Source organism: Oncorhynchus gorbuscha, linkage group LG07, assembly GCF_021184085.1.
Source record: "Oncorhynchus gorbuscha isolate QuinsamMale2020 ecotype Even-year linkage group LG07, OgorEven_v1.0, whole genome shotgun sequence".
Taxonomy (NCBI): Eukaryota; Metazoa; Chordata; class Actinopteri; order Salmoniformes; family Salmonidae; genus Oncorhynchus; species Oncorhynchus gorbuscha.
The window spans coordinates 51913535-51932063 of record NC_060179.1 but is presented as its reverse complement, the minus strand read 5'-3'; the positions used below and the strand labels follow the sequence as shown (position 1 = coordinate 51932063).

The following is an 18529-nucleotide window of genomic DNA, read 5'->3' as shown; positions in this document are numbered from 1 at the left end:
TTTATCGTTGTCTCTGATTGGGGATCATATATAAGTTGTCATTTTCCGTTTGGGTTTTGTGGGATCTTGTTTTCTGTTTAGGGTTAGACATAATGAGAAGACACCAACAAAAAGTCAGTATCCTTGTTCACATAGCACAGATCAACCGCCAATCAGTGTCATTAAAATGACTCCAGACCACAAAATGGCAGTAGATTTCTTAAGCTACGTTTGGCTTGTGCCTGCTGTAGATAGCTAATGTTAGCTAACTAGCAAGATGCACTAATGTTGTTGCTAACTAGCCATAATTTGTAGTAAGCCCAGTAGCCAGATGGCCACAACTAGATAACTAGCAACATCATGATTACATCACAATGCATTATGCAGCTTTACTGTTTTAGTTAGAACAATTCTGATGAAGGGGGTGGATTACACCAGGAAAAGTGCCCTCTTTTATCATTTTCTTGTCGCTCCTGTCGGCTCCCCCACGTGGAGGTTCAGACTCTCTGATTGGCTCAAAGTCAAGTGTCTGCCACTGACGAACATGGCGATTCCTGTCGGTACCAGGTCGGTAGGCAGTAGGTACATGTACATATTTTGTTCTTGCAAGATAAGGAACGTAAGTCTCTCTCTCTCAACAGCTTGCACCTACCTGCCTTGTGAGTGGTGAGTAACTCACGTAGCCTGTTGAGGTTGACCTGTCACAGGCTGTTAGGTAATGGGTCAGGGGGTCTCTCTCTCTCTCTCTCTCTCTCTCTCTCTCTCTCTCTCTCTCTCTCTCTCTCTCTCTCTCTCTCTCTCTCTCTCTCTCTCTCTCTCTCTCTCACACACACACACCTGGGCTTTACTGTAGGCTACTGTAATGTCCAGTAGGTAGACAGGTTCCAAGCTGCAGGCCCTCCCTCTCCAAGGTGATTAGCCCCAGGGGACTGAAGGATTACCCAGACACATAGAGGACAGCTAACTTCCTGTCCAGAGAGGTGTGGTCAACTCATCTGTACACCCCATAGACATAATTACAGTTGGTCCATCCCTCTCCCGCCTACCAGGAAATACACCCTTTGCCTATAACTGGTGTTGTCCTAGGGAGTTAGGTGTGAAACAGCAGGGTTGGTGAGTTAACTCACAGCGATACTGATCCCTAACCCTCCTCCAGCGTTCTTCTTTAGCTCCACAGATATCTCATCACCCCTGAAGCAGTTCATGGAAGGAGCCCTGGAGCAGCCATCCTGAAAAATGTATTGGGGATAAGAGCTAATGATCAATGGTGCAATTCACGAGAACGGCTGTATTGTATTGTATTTTTGTATTCTTTCATCAGATTTAACGGACATTCTGTAGAGTTGATTGCTAATGTTCGTTGTCTTGTTTGTGTACAAAATCACACAAAAGGCTTCACTGTTCCTGAATCTAAGCACGTGCGGTATGTACAGTATTGTCTTTAACACGGAGGAGATGGTCCAGTAGCCATTGGTTACCTGAGCATTGAGGATGCGTACGTCAGGGAGTTGCAGTCTACTGCCAGTCTTTGGAGTCAACATGACAGACACGATCTCATCCAGGTCGTCCTCCCCAGAGTGTACATCAGTCATCAAAGTGGTCTGGGACTCGTAGTTCTTCAATAGCGGAGATCTCACGCTGTTGGGTGTCAAGGAAACTGTCAAAAAACACACAAAAAAAAACAGATGAATTATCAGCTAATAATGAAAGTCATGGAAACATCTGGCCACGTACAGTATGTATCAGAGGAAGCTGGTGGGAGGAGCTATAGGAGGATGAGCTCATTTTAATGGCTGGAATGGAACGGCGTCAAATATGTGACGTGTTTGATACCGTTTCATTTACTTCATTCCAGCCCGTCCTCCTATAGCTCCTTCCACCAGCATCCTCTGGTGGTATGTACTGTAGTCAAGTTCTACAGAGGACAAACAATTCAAATTCCAGTAGCTTAATTAAGCATTTGGAGGTCTAACTAGTGTCGAGCTGAAAAGCCAGCAGGTTTCACGTCTACTTCAAACACACAGTTTATTACTAAACCAGCTGTGAACAGAGCAGAGCCACACACATCCAGTACCTTTGGGCTGGGACACAATGAGTGTGACCTCCCGTGGGCTGTTCTGCATGACCTCTGCAGCCTCACTGAAGGTCATGCCCTCCAGACTGGTGTGGTTCAGAGAGATCAGACGCCCACCTGAGGGAGAACATCACCGTAGCATTTCATTATATCAGGTTTCACTTTTATATTTCATTGAAATATGACTAATCTTGTTGTTGGTGTCCACTTAGTCCTGACCCGGAATCAACCGTTAGCCCCTATCCAATTCATCCAGATTTGTAAACATCATAAAAGCAGGGGATAAGAAAAGGGACTAGGGGTTGTATCTAGACAAGGCCCCTAGTCTTTGTTAATTAACCAGCCGAGTGTCAACTGACAAAGCTCACATAAGAGCTTAGAAAGCCTATAAACCCGGCATGCAAGGCTATTATCCACAAGTTTTGTGTAGCCAGACCAGACGTCATAATCCGGTGTGAGTTTTGTGAGGCGAAGCCTGGGGGGAAAAAAAAGCCTGATCACCGACCTGGTCTGATGCGGCCATCTTTATCCGCTGGTCCCCCCGGCACGATGGATGCTATGAAGATACCCAGGTCGTACTTCCCCACCGTGTCTTCTCCAACTATCACAATACCTGAACAAATAAAAGGATTTCCTTTGAACAATGACTTTTCATTGTAGTGCTAATCTAAAACATGTCCTTTAATGTATATATATATACACACACACACGACTCAATGCTGTTAACGGTATACTCACCAACGCCGTACTTCGGGTCTTTCTTTAAGGACACACAAATGACTTCTCTCTCTGGTATGACACTCTTTGTTGGGGTATCTATTGAACACAACAAAAGAACATCTATTGACTGAAGTACCACAGCTACCTGGTATCGAAATACATCGACCACAGCTGCCTCGTTAGAAGCCTGTATGCCATCTCTTCCTGATAATGATAGGCTACTATGGCGGTGGCTAGGGTGTCCTCCTCGCGGTGCCCTGGCTTTGGAAGGCTTCCGGGGAACACCGACTCTTGATCCTGTCCCTGATTCAACAGTGTTATGAGGTTTTAATTGTCTTGGGAGCTGATAATCGAGCCATACCTCTGGCTGCTGAAGACATAGAGGGTGCCTCAGATCCACACTTCCCAGACCCACGAGACAGGGCTGGTGACAGGTTCCCAGACAATGGTCTCCCTATGCTGGAAATGATACAGGGAGAAATGAAATGACAAACATTCAATGAAAGACATTCAGTGGCAAGGAAAAGTAGGTGAACCCTTTGGAATTACCTGGATTTCTTCATAAATTGGTCATAAAATGTTATTTGATCTCCATCTAAGTCACAACAATAGACAAACACAGTGTGCTTAAACTAATAACACACAAATTATTGTATTTTCTTCTCTATATTGAATACATGATTTAAATATTCACAGTGTAGGTTGAAAAATATGTGAACCCCTAGGCTAATGACTTTTCCAAAAGCTAATTGGAGTCAGGAGTTACCTAACCTGGAGTCCAATCAATGAGACGAGATGGGAGATGTTGGTTAGAGCTGCCCTGCCCTATCATAAAATTTGAGTTTGCTATTCACAAGAAGCATTGAACAATGCCTCGAACAAAAGAGATCTCAGAAGAACTAAGATTAAGAATTGTTGACTTGCATAAAGCTGGAAGGGGTTACAAAAGTATCTCTTTAAGCCTTGATGTTCATCAGTCCACGGTCAGACAAATTGTTTATAAATGGAAAAAGTTCAGCACTGTTGCTACTCTCCCTAGGAGTGGCCGTCCTGCAAAGATGACTGCAAGAGCACAGAGCAGAATGTTCAATGAGGTTAAGAAGAATCCTAGAGTGTCAGCTAAATCGACTTACAGAAATCTCTGGAACATGCTAACATCTCTGTTGACAAATCCATGATATGTAAAACACCAAACAAGAATGGTGTTAATAATAATATAATAATATATGCTTTAGCTGTTGACAAATCCATGATATGTAAAACACCAAACAAGAATGACCGTGTTCATGAGAGGACACCACAGAAGAAGCCACAGCTGTCCAAAAAAAACCATTGCTGCACGTCCAAAGATCGCAAAAGTGCACCTGGAAACTATGCAGTTTTTTGTTTTTTTTACGTGTTATTTCTTACATTAGTACCCCAGGTCATCTTAGGTTTCATTACATACAGTCGAGAAGAACTACTGAATATAAGATCAGCGTCAACTCACCATCAGTACGACCAAGAATATGTTTTCCGCGACGCGGATCCTGTGTTCTGCCTTACAAACAGGACAACGGAATGGATCGCATGCAGCGACCCAAGGAAACGACTCCGAAAAAGAGGGAAACGCGGCGGTGTTCTGGTCAGACTCCGAAAAAGGGCACATCGCGCACCACTTCCCAGCATTCTTCTTGCCAATGTCCAGTCTCTCGACAACAAGGTTGATGAAATCCGAACAAGGGTGGCATTCCAGAGGGACATCAGAGACTGCAACGTTCTCTGCTTTACGGAAACATGGCTTACTGGAAAGACGCTATCCAGGGCGGTGCAGCCAACGGGTTTCTCCACGCATCGCGCGGACAGAAACAAACATCTCTCTGGTAAGAAGAGTGGTGGGGGCGTATGCCTCATGACTAACGGGACATGGTGTGATGAAGGAAACATACAGGAACTCAAATCCTTCTGTTCACCTGATTTAGAATTCCTCACAATCAAATGTAGACCGCATTATCTTCCAAGAGAATTCTCTTCGATTATAATCACAGCCGTATATAACCCCCCCCAAGCAGACACATCGATGGCTCTGAACGAACTTTATTTAACTCTTTGCAAACTGGAAACCATTTATCCGGAGGCTGCATTCATTGTAGCTGGGGATTTTAACAAAGCCAATCTGAAAACAAGACTCCCTAAATTTTATCAGCATATCAATTGCGCAACCAGGGGTGGTAAAACCTTGGATCATTGTTACTCTAACTTCCGCGACGCATATAAGGCCCTGCCCCGCCCCCCTTTCGGAAAAGCTGACCACGACTCCATTTTGCTGATCCCTGCCTACAGGCAGAAATTAAAACAAGAGGTTCCCACGCTGAGGTCTGTCCAACGCTGGTCAGACCAAGCTGACTACACTCCAAGACTGCTTCCATCACGTGGACTGGGACATGTTTCGTATTGCGTCAGATGGAAATATTGACGAATACGCTGATTCGGTGTGCGAGTTCATTAGAACGTGCGTCTAAGATGTCGTTCCCATAGCAACGATAAAAACATTCCCTAACCAGAAACCGTGGATTGATTTCAGCATTCGCGTGAAACTGAAAGCGTGAACCACTGCTTTTAATCAGGGCAAGGTGTCTGGCAACATGACTGAATACAAACAGTGCAGCTATTCCCTCCGCAAGGCTATTAAACAAGCTAAGCGTCAGTACAGAGACAAAGTGGAATCTCAATTCAATGGCTCAGACACAAGAGGCATGTGGCAGGGTCTACAGTCAATCACGGACTACAAGATGAAATCCAGCCCAGTCACGGACCAGGATGTCTTGCTTCCAGGCAGACTAAATAACTTTTTTGCCCGCTTTGAGGACAATACAGTGCCACTGACACGGCCTGCAACGGAAACATGCGGTCTCTCCTTCACTGCAGCCGAGGTGAGTAAGACATTTAAACGTGTTAACCCTCGCAAGGCTGCAGGCCCAGACGGCATCCCCAGCCGCGCCCTCAGAGCATGCGCAGACCAGCTGGCCGGTGTGTTTACGGACATATTCAATCAATCCCTATACCAGTCTGCTGTTCCCACATGCTTCAAGAGGGCCACCATTGTTCCTGTTCCCAAGAAAGCTAAGGTAACTGAGCTAAACGACTACCGCCCCATAGCACTCACTTCCGTCATCATGAAGTGCTTTGAGAGACTAGTCAAGGACCATCACCTCCACCCTACCTGACACCCTAGACCCACTCCAATTTGCTTACCGCCCAAATAGGTCCACAGACGATGCAATCTCAACCACACTGCACACTGCCCTAACCCACCTGGACAAGAGGAATACCTATGTGAGAATGCTGTTCATCGACTACAGCTCGGCATTCAACACCATAGTACCCTCCAAGCTCGTCATCAAGCTCGAGACCCTGGGTCTCGACCCCGCCCTGTGGAACTGGGTACTGGACTTCCTGACGGGCCGCCCCCAGGTGGTGAGGGTAGGCAACAACATCTCCTCCCCGCTGATCCTCAACACGTGGGCCCCACAAGGGTGCGTTCTGAGCCCTCTCCTGTACTCCCTGTTCACCCACGACTGCGTGGCCATGCACGCCTCCAACTCAATCATCATGTTTGCGGACGACACAACAGTGGTAGGCTTGATTACCAACAACGACGAGACGGCCTACAGGGAGGAGGTGAGGGCCCTCGGAGTGTGGTGTCAGGAAAATAACCTCACACTCAACGTCAACAAAACTAAGGAGATGATTGTGGACTTCAGGAAACAGCAGAGGGAACACCCCCCTATCCACATCGATGGAACAGTAGTGGAGAGGGTAGCTAGTTTTAAGTTCCTCGGCATACACATCACAGACAAACTGAATTGGTCCACTCACACTGACAGCGTCGTGAAGAAGGCGCAGCAGCGCCTATTCAACCTCAGGAGGCTGAAGAAATTCGGCTTGTCACCAAAAGCACTCACAAACTTCTACAGATGCACAATCGAGAGCATCCTGGCGGGCTGTATCACCGCCTGGTACGGCAACTGCTCCGCCCTCAACCGTAAGGCTCTCCAGAGGGTAGTGAGGACTGCACAACGCATCACCGGGGGCAAACTACCTGCCCTCCAGGACACCTACACCACCCGTTGTTACAGGAAGGCCATAAAGATCATCAAGGACATCAACCACCCGAACCACTGCCTGTTCACCCCGCTATCATCCAGAAGGCGAGGTCAGTACAGGTGCATCAAAGCTGGGACCGAGAGACTGAAAAACAGCTTCTATCTCAAGGCCATCAGACTGTTAAACAGCCACCACTAACATTGAGTGGCTGCTGCCAACACACTGTCATTGACACTGACCCAACTCCAGCCATTTTAATAATGGGAATTGATGGGAAATGATGTAAATATATCACTAGCCACTTTAAACAATGCTACCTTATATAATGTTACTTACCCTACATTATTCATCTCATATGCATATGTATATACTGTACTCTACATCATCGACTGCATCCTTATGTAACACATGTATCACTAGCCACTTTAACTATGCCACTTTGTTTACTTTGTCTACACACTCATCTCATATGTATATACTGTACTCGATACCATCTACTGTATGCTGCTCTGTACCATCACTCATTCATATATCCTTATGTACATGTTCCTTATCCCCTTACACTGTGTATAAGACAGTAGTTTTGGAATTGTTAGTTAGATTACTTGTTGGTTATCACTGCATTGTCGGAACTAGAAGCACAAGCATTTCGCTACACTCGCATTTAACATCTGCTAACCATGTGTATGTGACAAATAAATTTTGATTTGATTTGATTTGATTTGGATGTTCCACAGCCCTACTGGCAAAAAAATATGTGGACAGATGAAACTACAGGTGAGTTGTTTGGAAGGAACACACAACTCTATATGTGGAGAAAAAAAGGCAGAGCACACCAACATCAAAACCTCATCCCAACTGTAAAGTATGGTGGAGGGAGCATCATGGCTTGGGGCTGCTTTGCTGCCTCAGGGCCTGGACAGCTTGCTATCAGACATATTTCCCAAGTTTATCTAGACATTTTGCTGGAGAATGTAAGGCCGCCAATTGAAGCTCAACAGGACATCACCCAGAAGTTTGGTGATGCAACATGGCAATGACCCAAAACACAGAAGTATATCAACAGCAGAATGGCTTCAACAAAAGAAAATACACCTTCTGGAGTGGCCCAGTCAGAGTCCTGACCTCAACCCGATTGAGATGCTGTTGCATGACCTCAAGAGAGCAGTTCACACCAGACATCCCAAGAATATTGCTGAATTGAAACAGTTTTCTAAAGAGGAATGGTCCAAAAGTCCTCCTGACCATTGCGCAGGTCTGATCCGCAACTACAGAAAACATTAGGTTGAGGTTATTGCTGCTAAAGGAGTGTCAACCAGTTATTAAATCCAAGGGTTCCCTTTTTCCACCCTGCACTGTGAATGTTTACACGGTGTGTTAAAAAAAGACATGAAAATGTATAATTGCTTGTGTATCATTAGTTTAAGCAGACAGTGTTTGTCTATTGTTATGATTTAAACGAAGATCAGATAACATTTTATGACCAATTTATGCATAAATTCAGGTAATTCCAGGTAGTTCACATACTTTTTCTTGCCACTGTATAAAAGGTAATTAAAAGATGCAAGAATTTAAAGAAAAGGTATGTACAGTATATATATATATATATATATATATATATATATATATATATATAATACAGGGAAGGGAACTTCATGCTCTCCATCACTCCTACCCCTGCTCGTGGAGGACACGCTGCTTTTTGATCCGCGCCTCGATCTTGGCGGCAATGTCATCACACAGTTTGGTCATGGAGTCGTCCTGCGGTGTGGTCAGACCGCTGTCTGTCCGTATGGACTCAGAGACAGAGCACCGGCTCACCTGGCTGTTCATCTGGCTACGGCTGTTCTGAGCCCGACACACTGCCGCATACTGCACTATGCTCTCCTCTGGAAAGAGAAGGGGCTCTTACGTTCAAACCATGGGTGGTCAAAAGTGGCTAAAGTGAAATCAAAATGGGTGTAAATGTAAATCTAATAAGTTTGCAAATGGCTCTAATAACTACTATAATCACAACATGTCCCTGTTTTGCCTGTCAATGAGCCCACGTGGAACAATAGCAGGATATACACTGAGTGGACAAAACATTGGGAACACCTTACTAATATTGAGTTGCACCCCTCTTGTCCTCAGAACAGCCGCAATTCGTCGTGGCATGCACTCTACGAGTTGTCGAAAGCGTTCCACAGGGATGCTGGCCCATGTTGACTCCAATGCTTCCCACAGTTGTGTCAAGTTGGCTGGATGTCTTTTGGGTGGTGGACCATTCTTGATCCACACGGGAAACTGTTGAGCGTGTAAAACCCAGCAGCACTGCCAGTTCTCGACGACTCAAACTGTTGCGCATAGCGCCAACTACCATACATACTCAGTTCAAAGGCACATACATTTTTTGTCTTGCCAATTCACCCTCTGAATGGCACACTTACACAATCCATCTCTCAATTGTCTCAAGGCTTAAAAATCCTTCTTTAACCTGCCTCCTCCCCTTCATCTACACTGATTGAAGTGGATTTAACAAGTGAATCAATAATGGATCATCGTTTTTACCTGGACTCACCTGGTCAGTCTATGTCATGGAAAGAGTAGATGTCCCTAATGTTTTGTACAATCAGTGTATAGCTTGCTAGCTGTATGGCTGAAGAGTCTGGCAAAAAGTCAGGCTAACATTCACCAAGAACGGGACACAAACTGTATAAAATCAGAACAAGCTGTCTCTGGCATAGTATTAACAGGAATGTAGTAGTTAGTAGTAGTAGTAGTTACGGACGGGGCCAGGAGTTCTTCTTGACTGTTACCAAACCAGGAAAAACCTTTGGCCCCAAGCCAGTTAGGATGACATGAAAGGTTCTGACCTGAGGCCAGACTGTGACTGAGCTGGCGAGAGTTCATCTCATTGTGAAACTTGTGTTGGGCAGAACAAAGGTTGCACAGGTACGTGGCCGTCTTGGATCTCTCTGTGACTAAGGTGTGCTTTTTCTTGCTCCCTCTACTCTCGATGACAAATTTACGGCGCTGTGGTAGGACAGAGAGGACCGGTTAAGGCATTTACAGACATAACAAGCCAACAAAAACAACCGCTAAAATAAATATTTAAATTCAACTTCACTGAACAAAAATAAAAACGCAACATGTTTCCTCTAAGCTGCGCACCGGCGTGCAGTAGCCCCTATACTGCCTCCCGGAAGAACTATCAGCCCAGGAAGAGAAGCATGAGATGGAACTCAACATTCAAGAGTTTTCCCTGTTAACACTATCAACGTTTTCCTTTACTTTGGCAATTGCTATCGAATGAATGCAATATTAACAACGTTCAATGTAACATAATGAAACAAAACCAACTATGTAAGAGATTTTGTTGCTGGCAGAACGCATTGGAGTAGGATTCTGTTGAGAACAACTCAGCCCTTACTCTACAAAGACTGGCAGCATGACCAATCAGAGTTGCAGTAGATATGTATATGTAAATAGGCCGTTACCATATATGGATCTGTGGCATTTACATTGAACTGGACTGTGTTTACAGCTGTGCTCGTGAGTAGGTGCATCCGGAAAGTATTCAGACCTCTTCACTTTTTACACATTTTGTTACATTACAGCCTTATTCTCAAATGGATTAAATAAGACAATTACTCATCAATCTAAACATAATACCCCACATTGACAATTTACATAAGTACAGCTGAAGTCGGAAGTTTACATACACTTAGTTTGGAGTTATTAAAACTCGTTTTTCAACCACTCCACAAATGTCTTGTTAACAAACTATAGTTTTGGCAAGTTGGTTAGGACATCTACTTTGTGCATGACACAAGTAATTCTTCCAACAATTGTTTACAGACAGATTATTTCACTTATAATTTACTGTATCACAATTCCAGTGGGTCAGAAGTTTACATACACTAAGTTGACTGTGCCTTTAAACAGCTTGGAAAATTCCTGAAAATTTAGTCATGGCATTAGAAGCTTCAGATAGGCTAATTGACATCATTTGAGTCAATAGGAGGTGTACCTGTGGATGTATTTCAAGACCTTCAAACTCAGTGACTCTTTTCTTGACATCATGGGAAGAAAAAAACAAAATCAGCCAAGACCTCAGAAAAAGAATTGTACACATCCACAAGTCTGGTTCATCCTTGGGAGCAATTTCCAAATGCCTAGGTACCATCTGTACAAACAATAGTATGCAAGTATAAACACCATGGGACCACGCAGCCGTCATATCGCTCAAGAAGGAGACGAGTTCGGTCTCCTAGAGATGAACGTACTTTGGTGTGAAAAGTGCAAATCAATCGTAGAACAACAGCAAAGGACCGTGTGAAGATGCTGAAGGAAACAGATTCAAAAGTATCTATATCCACAGTAAAACGAGTCCAATGTCAACATAACATGAAAGGCCTCTCAGCAAGGAAGGAGCCACTGCTCCAAAACCACCATTAAAAAGAACTACAGTTTGCAACTGCACATGGGGACAAAGATCATAGAAATGTCCTCTGGTCTCATGAAACCAAAATAGACGGTATGGCCATAATGACCATCATTATGTTTGGAGGAAAAAGGGGGAGGCCTGCAAGCCAAAGAATACCATCCCAACAGTGAAGCACGGGGGTGGCAGCATCATGTTGTGGAGGTGCTTTGCTGCCGGAGGGATTAGTGCACTTCACAAAATAGATGGCATCATGAGGGAAGAAAATTATGTGGATATATTGAAGCAACATCTCAAGACATCAGTCAGGATGCTTTGTCGCAAATGGGTCTTCCAAATGGACAATGACCCCAAGCATACTCCTGAAGTTGTGTCAAAATGGCTTAAGGACAACAAAGTCAAGGTATTGGAGTGGCCATCACAAAGCACTGACCTCAATCCTACAGAAAATGTGTGGGCAGACCTGAAAAGGCGTGTGCAAGCAAGGAGGCCTACAAACCTGACGCAGTTACACCAGGTCTGTCAGGAGGAATCGGCCAAAATTCACCCAACTTATTGTGGAAAGCTTGTGGTAGGCTACCTGAAATGTTTGACACAAGTTAAACAATTTAAAAGCAATGCTACCAACTACTAATTGAATGTATGTAAACTTCTGACCCACTGGGAAATAAATCATTCTCTCCTATTATTCTGACATTTCACATTCTTAAAATAAAGTGGTGATCCTAACTGACCTAAGACAGGGAATTTTTTACCAGGATTAAATGTCAGGAATTGTGAAAAACTGAGTTTAAATGTATTTGCACAAGGTGTATGTAAACTTCTCACTTCAACTGTATTCAGACCCTTTGCTATGATACTCGCAATTGAGCTCAGGTACATCCTGTTTCCATTGATCATCCTTGAGATGTTTACACAACTTGATTGGAGTCCACTTGTAGTAAATTCAATTAATTGGGCATGATTTGGAAAGGCACACACCTGTCTATATAAGGTGCCACAGTTGACAGTGCATGTCAGAGCCAAAACCAAGCCATGAGGTCGAAGGAATTGTCCATAGAGCTCAGAGACAGTAGTGTTGAGGCACAGATCTGGGGAAGGGTACCAAAACATTTCTGCAGCATTGAAAGTCCACAAGAACACAATGGCATCCATCATTCTTAAATGGAAGAACTTTGGAACAACCAAGACTCTATCTAGAGCTGGCCGCCTTCCCAAACTGAGCAATTGAGGGAGAAGGGCCTTGGTCAGGGAGCTGACAGAGCTCCAGAGTTCCTCTGTGGAGGTGGGAGAAACTTCTAGGACAACCATCTCTGCAGCACTCCACCAATCAGGCCTTTATGGTAGAGTGGCCAGACGAAAGCCACTCAGTAAAAGGCACACGACAGCACGCTTGGAGTTGAAAAGTGAGTCAGGTAAAGAGGTAATTGTTCTTAAAGGGGCATTGTTGTATTTTGAGACAGGCTTGAATTAGTTAAGTAGCCAATAGGCAGAGGGTGGCATAATTTGTCTGATTCACTGTAGTAATGCTAATGGGAATAATAGTGCATTTCATTTTGTAAAGTGGTGTCTTGTATCAAACAACACAAAAACATGTTCAGTAACCTCCTTGTCTGAAGGACAAGTAGATAAACAGGTTAATGTCAAGCCCTGCATGTCTCATGGAATGTTGGCCTACATTGAACATCACACATTGGCTGCTACTGTTGACTGAATGACAGAACAGCTATTTTTATGTTAAAATGTTATAAGATCCATTTTCTCCATTGCTTTTGATGGTAGGCCACTCTGGTAGACCTACATTATGATCAAATAGCCACAGTAGACTACTTGGCCACTGTTAAAAGTGTAACTTAAAGCGGGTACAGCCTCAGCGTTCACAGTAAACTTTCTCTGGAAGTTGCACAGAATTTTTACGATGTTAAAATTTCAGCAGACCTGAAATATGCTCAGTCCGGAACAAAATGTATGTCCAACATAATCTATCCACCTGACAGGTATGGCATATCAAGAAGCTAAACAGCATGATCATTACACAGGTGCACCTTGTGCTGGGGACAATAAAAGGCAACTAAAATGTGCTGATTTGTCACACAACACAATGCCACATATTTTGAATTAAATGTTTTATTTTATTTCACCTTTATTTAACCAGATAGGTCAGTTGAGAACAAGTTCTCATTTACAACCTGGCCAAGATAAAGCAAAGTAGTGCAACACAAACAACACAGAGTTACACATGGGATAAACAAACACAGTCAATAACACTATAGAAAAGTCTATATACAGTGTGTACAAATGTAGTAAGTGTCACGCCCTGGTCGAAGTATAGTATGTTTGTCTCCATTTATTTGGTCAGGCCAGGGTGTGACATGGGTTATTGTGGTGCGTTTTTGTTTTGGGGTTTTGTGGGGTGTCTAGCATAGTCTATGGCTTCCTGAGGCGTTTCTCAATCAGAGTCAGGTGATTATCGTTGTCTCTGATTGGGAACCATATTTAGGCAGCCATATTCTTTGAGTGTTTTGTGGGTGATTGTTCCTGTCTCTGTGTTTGTAGTCACCAGATAGGCCGTATAGGTTTTCACGTTCCGTTTGTTGTTTTGTATTGTATGTGTTTTTTCGTCTATTAAAGATGTATCGAACTAACCACGCTGCATTTTGGTCCGACTTTCTTTCGACGGAAGAAAACCGTAACAGAATCACCCACCACAACAGGACCAAGCTGCGTGGTGACAGGCAGTGGCAGCAGAAGCAGCGAAAGGAGGAATGGACATGGGAAGACGTTTTGGATGGCAAGGGTTGTTACACTTAGGAGGAGATATTGGCGGGAAGAGATCGTCTCCCATGGGAACAGGTGGAGGCACTTAGGAGAGCAGAGGCAGCTGGAGATAGGAGCCGGCGATACGAGGGAACATGGTTGGCAAGGAAGCCCGAGAGTCAGCCCCAAAAATGTCTTGGGGGGGGCTCAGGGAGAGTGTGCCAGAGTCAGGGTGCAGACCTGAGCCAACTCCCCCTGTTTATCGTGAGGAGCAGCGATCACAGGACTTCTGGACTTGGGGGGAGATATTGGACGGAAAAGGACCCTGGGCACAGCCTGGAGAATATCGCCGCCCCAAAGAAGAACTGGAGGCGGAGAAAGCGGAGAGGCACTTGTATGAAGAAGCAGCACGGCGACGCGGATGGAAGCCCGAGAGTCAGCCCCAAAAATGTATTGGGGGGAGGCTCACAGGGAGTATGGCTAAGCCAGGTAGGAGACCTGGGCTAACTTCCTGTGCTTACCGGGGGGCTAAAGAGACCGGGCAGGCACCGTGTTATGCTGTGGAGCGCACGGTGTCTCCAGTGCGGTTGCATAGCCCGGTGCGGTACATACCAGCTCTTCTTATTGGCCGAGCTAGAGTGGGCATCGAGCCAGGTAAGGTTGGGCAGGCTCGGAGCTCAAGAGCTCCAGTGCGCCTGCACGGTCCGGTCTATCCAGTGCCACCTCCACACACCAGTCCTCAGGTGGCAGCTCCCTGCACCAGGCTTCCTGTGCGTGTCCTCCGCCCAGTACTACCAGTGCCAGCACCACGCATCAGGTCTACAGTACGCCTCACCTCTCCAGCGCTGCCGGAGCCTTTCTCCTCTCCTGCACTGCCGGAGTATCCCGCCTGTTCAGCGCTGCCCGAGCCTTCCTCCTTTACAGCGCTGCCGGAGCCTCCCGCCTGTTCAGCGCAGCCAGAGCCTTCCTCCTCTACAGCGCTGCTGGAGTCTCCCGCCTGTTTAGCGCAGCCAGAGCCTTCCTCTTCTCCTGTGCTGCCGGAGTCTCCCGCCTGTTCAGCGCTGCTGAGCTTCCCCTCAGTGCTGAGCTTCCCCTTAGTGCTGAGCTTCCCCTCAGTGCTGAGCTTCCTCAGTCCCGAGCTGCCCCTCAGTACCGAGCTGCCCCTCAGTACCGAGCTGCCCCTCAGTCCAGTGGGGTTCTGGGTGAGGACTACTAGGCCATGGTCGGCGGCGAGGGTGGACTATCCTAGGACGCGAGGGGGAGGAACTAAGACATTGATGGAGTGGGGTCCACGTCCCGAGCCGGAGCCGCCACCATGGACAGACGCCCACCCGGACCCTCCCTATTGTTTTGATGTGCGTCCGGGAGTCTGCACCTTAGGGGGGTGTTCTGTCACGCCCTGGTCGAAGTATAGTATGTTTGTCTTCATTTATTTGGTCAGGCCAGGGTGTGACATGGGTTATTGTGGTGCGTTTTTGTCTTGGGGTTTTGTGGGGTGTCTAGCATAGTCTATGGCTGCCTAAGGCGGTTCTCAATCAGAGTCAGGTGATTATCGTTGTCTCTGATTGGGAACCATATTTAGGCAGCCATATTCTTTGAGTGTTTTGTGGGTGATTGTTCCTGTCTCTGTGTTTGTAGTCACCAGATAGGCTGTATAGGTTTTCACGTTCCGTTTGTTGTTTTGTATTGTTCGTGTTTTTCCGTCTATTAAAGATGTATCGAACTAACCACGCTGCATTTTGGTCTGACTCTCTTTCGAAGGAAGAAAACCGTAACAGTAAGATTAGGGAGGTAAGGCAATAAATAAGCCAAGCCATAATTACAATTTCGCAATGAAACACGATTGATAGATGTGCAGAAGATGAATGTGCAAGTAGAGATACTGGGGTGCAAAGGAGCAAAAAATAAATAACAATATGGGGATGAGGTAGCTGGGTGGGCTATTTACAGAGGGGCTGTGTACAGGTGCAATGACGGGTAAGCTGCTCTGACAGCTGATGGGGGTGACCAGTGAAATATACCTGCTGGAGCGCTATGTGCTGCTATGGTGACCAGTGAGCTGAGATAAGGCGGGGCTTTACCTAGCAAAGACTTACAGATGACCTGGAGCCAGTGGGTTTGGCAACGAATATGAAGCGAGGGCCAGCCAACGAGAGCATACAGATCACACTGGTGGGTATTATATGGGGCTTTGATGACAAAACTGATGGCACCGTGATAGACTACATCCAATTTGCTGAGTAGAGTGTTGGAGGCTATTTTGTAAATGACATTAGTTTTATGAGGGTATGTTTGGCAGCATGAGTGAAGGATGATTTGTTGCAAAATAGGAAGCCAAGTCTAGATTTAATTATGGATTGGAGATGCTTAATGTAAGTCTGGAAGGAGAGTTTACAGTCTAACCAGACACCTAGGTATTTGTAGTTGTCCACATATTCTAAGTCAGAACCGTCCAGAATAGTGATGCTAGATGGGTGGGCCGTTGGGGGCAGCGATTGGTTGAAGAGCATGCATTTAGTTTTAATAGCATTTAAGAGCAGTTGGAAGCCACTGTAGGAGTGTTGTATGGACTTGAAGCTCGTTTGGAGGTTTGTTAACAGTGTCCAAAGAAGGGCTAGACGTATACAAAATGGTATCATCTGCATAGAGGTGGATCAGAGAGTCACCAGCAGCAAGAGCGACATCATTGATATATACAGAGAAAAGAGTCGGCCCTAGAATTTAACCCTGTGGCACCCCCAAAGAGACTGCCAGAGGTCCGGACAACAGGCCCTCCGATTCGACACACTGAACTCTATCTGAGAAGTAGTTAGTGAACCAGGCGAGGCAGTCATTTGAGAAACCAAGGCTGTTGAGTCTGCAGATAAGAGTGCGGTGATAGACAGAGTCGAAAGCCTTGGCCAGGTCCATGAAAACGGCTGCACAGTATTGTTTTGTTATCAATGGCGGTTATGATATCGTTTAGGACCTTGAGCGTGGTTGAGGTGCACCCTTGACCAGCTCAGAAACCAGATTGCATAGCGGAGAAGGAACGTTGGGATTCGAAATGGTCGGTGATCTGTTTGTTAACTCTGCTTTCAAAAACTTTAGAAATGCAGGGTAGGATAGATATAGGTCTGTAACAGTTTTGGTCTAGAGTGTCTCCCCCTTTGAACAGTGGGATGACCGCGGAAACTTTCCAATCTTTAGGGATCTCAGACCTTACGATCATGGTATGGGCAGGCATAAGCTATGGATAACGAACACAATTGCATTGTATTGACAGGAATTTGAATGCACAGAGATACCGTGAGGTCCATTGTCGTGCCATTCATCCACCGCCATCACCTAATGTTTCAGCATGATAATGCACAGCCCTGTGTCGCAAGGATCTATACACAACTCCTGGAAGTTGAAAATGTCCCAGTTCTTCCATGTCCTCTATACTCACCAGATATGTCAACCATTGAGCATGTGTGGGATGCTCTGGATCGACATGTATGAAATTGTGTTCCAGTTCCCGCTAATATACAGCAACTTCACACAGCCATTGAAGAGGAGTAGGACAACATTCCATAGGCCCTATCAACCTATGCAAAGGAGATGTGTTTTCTGATCCACGCCCCTACCTTTTTAAAGTATATGTGATCAACAGATGCATATCTTTATTCGCAGTCATGTGAAAACTATAGATTAGGGCCTAGATTTCCTTATGTGAACTTCAACTCAGTAAAATGTTTGAAATTGCTGCGTTTATATTTTTGTTCAGTATATTCAGTAAACTTTCACTTTCAACATTCCTCAGTTCCCTTCAATAAAGAAAAACAGTGTTTGCATTATCATAAAAAGGCATGATACTCACAGAGGAGGAAATACTGGCCGTTTCCCGCCAGTGGAATGTCTGACTCGTGGAGCGGGAGCTATCTTTAACCTCATACACTATGACTCCTTTGGCACACACTCCTAAGATCAGCTCTCCGATGACTGGCTTCTTCTCGCGACCCACGCGGTAGAACAGAACGCCATACTCAGGAAGCTGCTGGGTGGCCTGGGAGGAAGTAAGATGTTAGACGTTAGAACGGCCGACGTGCAAGCTTCCCGCACGGGCTAAGAATGTTTGCCTTTGGTGCACCGTGCAGGTGCCACAGTCTTTTAGTATAATGATTGAAATATGAGTCCACATATTAGTAGTATGGAATTAATGAGACTGAGATAACCATTTTATACACTGCTCAAAAAAATAAAGGGAACACTTAAACAACACAATGTAACTCCAAGTCAATCACACTTCTGTGAAATCAAACTGTCCACTTAGGAACCAACACTGATTGACAATAAATTTCACATGCTGTTGTGCAAATGGAATAGACAACAGGTGGAAATTATAGGCAATTAGCAAGACACCCCCAATAAAGGAGTGGTTCTGCAGGTGAAGACGACAGACCACTTCTCAGTTCCTATGCTTCCTGATGTTTTGGTCACTTTTGAATGCTGGCGGTGCTTTCACT

General features: G+C 45.3%; 1 protein-coding gene across 1 annotated transcript in view; it reads right to left on the bottom strand.

Moving 5' to 3' along the window:
- Positions 1 to 18529, bottom strand: part of frmpd2 (FERM and PDZ domain containing 2) — a 52617-nt gene that overhangs the window by 14481 nt on the left and 19607 nt on the right. Inside the window, exons 12-20 of the mRNA XM_046356638.1 lie at positions 17884 to 18069; positions 9715 to 9874; positions 8535 to 8748; positions 3135 to 3232; positions 2792 to 2869; positions 2559 to 2666; positions 2054 to 2170; positions 1458 to 1636; positions 1107 to 1208 (exon numbers count right to left, since the gene is read on the bottom strand). Of these exons, the coding sequence (XP_046212594.1) occupies positions 1107 to 1208; positions 1458 to 1636; positions 2054 to 2170; positions 2559 to 2666; positions 2792 to 2869; positions 3135 to 3232; positions 8535 to 8748; positions 9715 to 9874; positions 17884 to 18069 (1242 nt within the window). The remainder of the gene's footprint in view (positions 1 to 1106; positions 1209 to 1457; positions 1637 to 2053; positions 2171 to 2558; positions 2667 to 2791; positions 2870 to 3134; positions 3233 to 8534; positions 8749 to 9714; positions 9875 to 17883; positions 18070 to 18529) is intronic.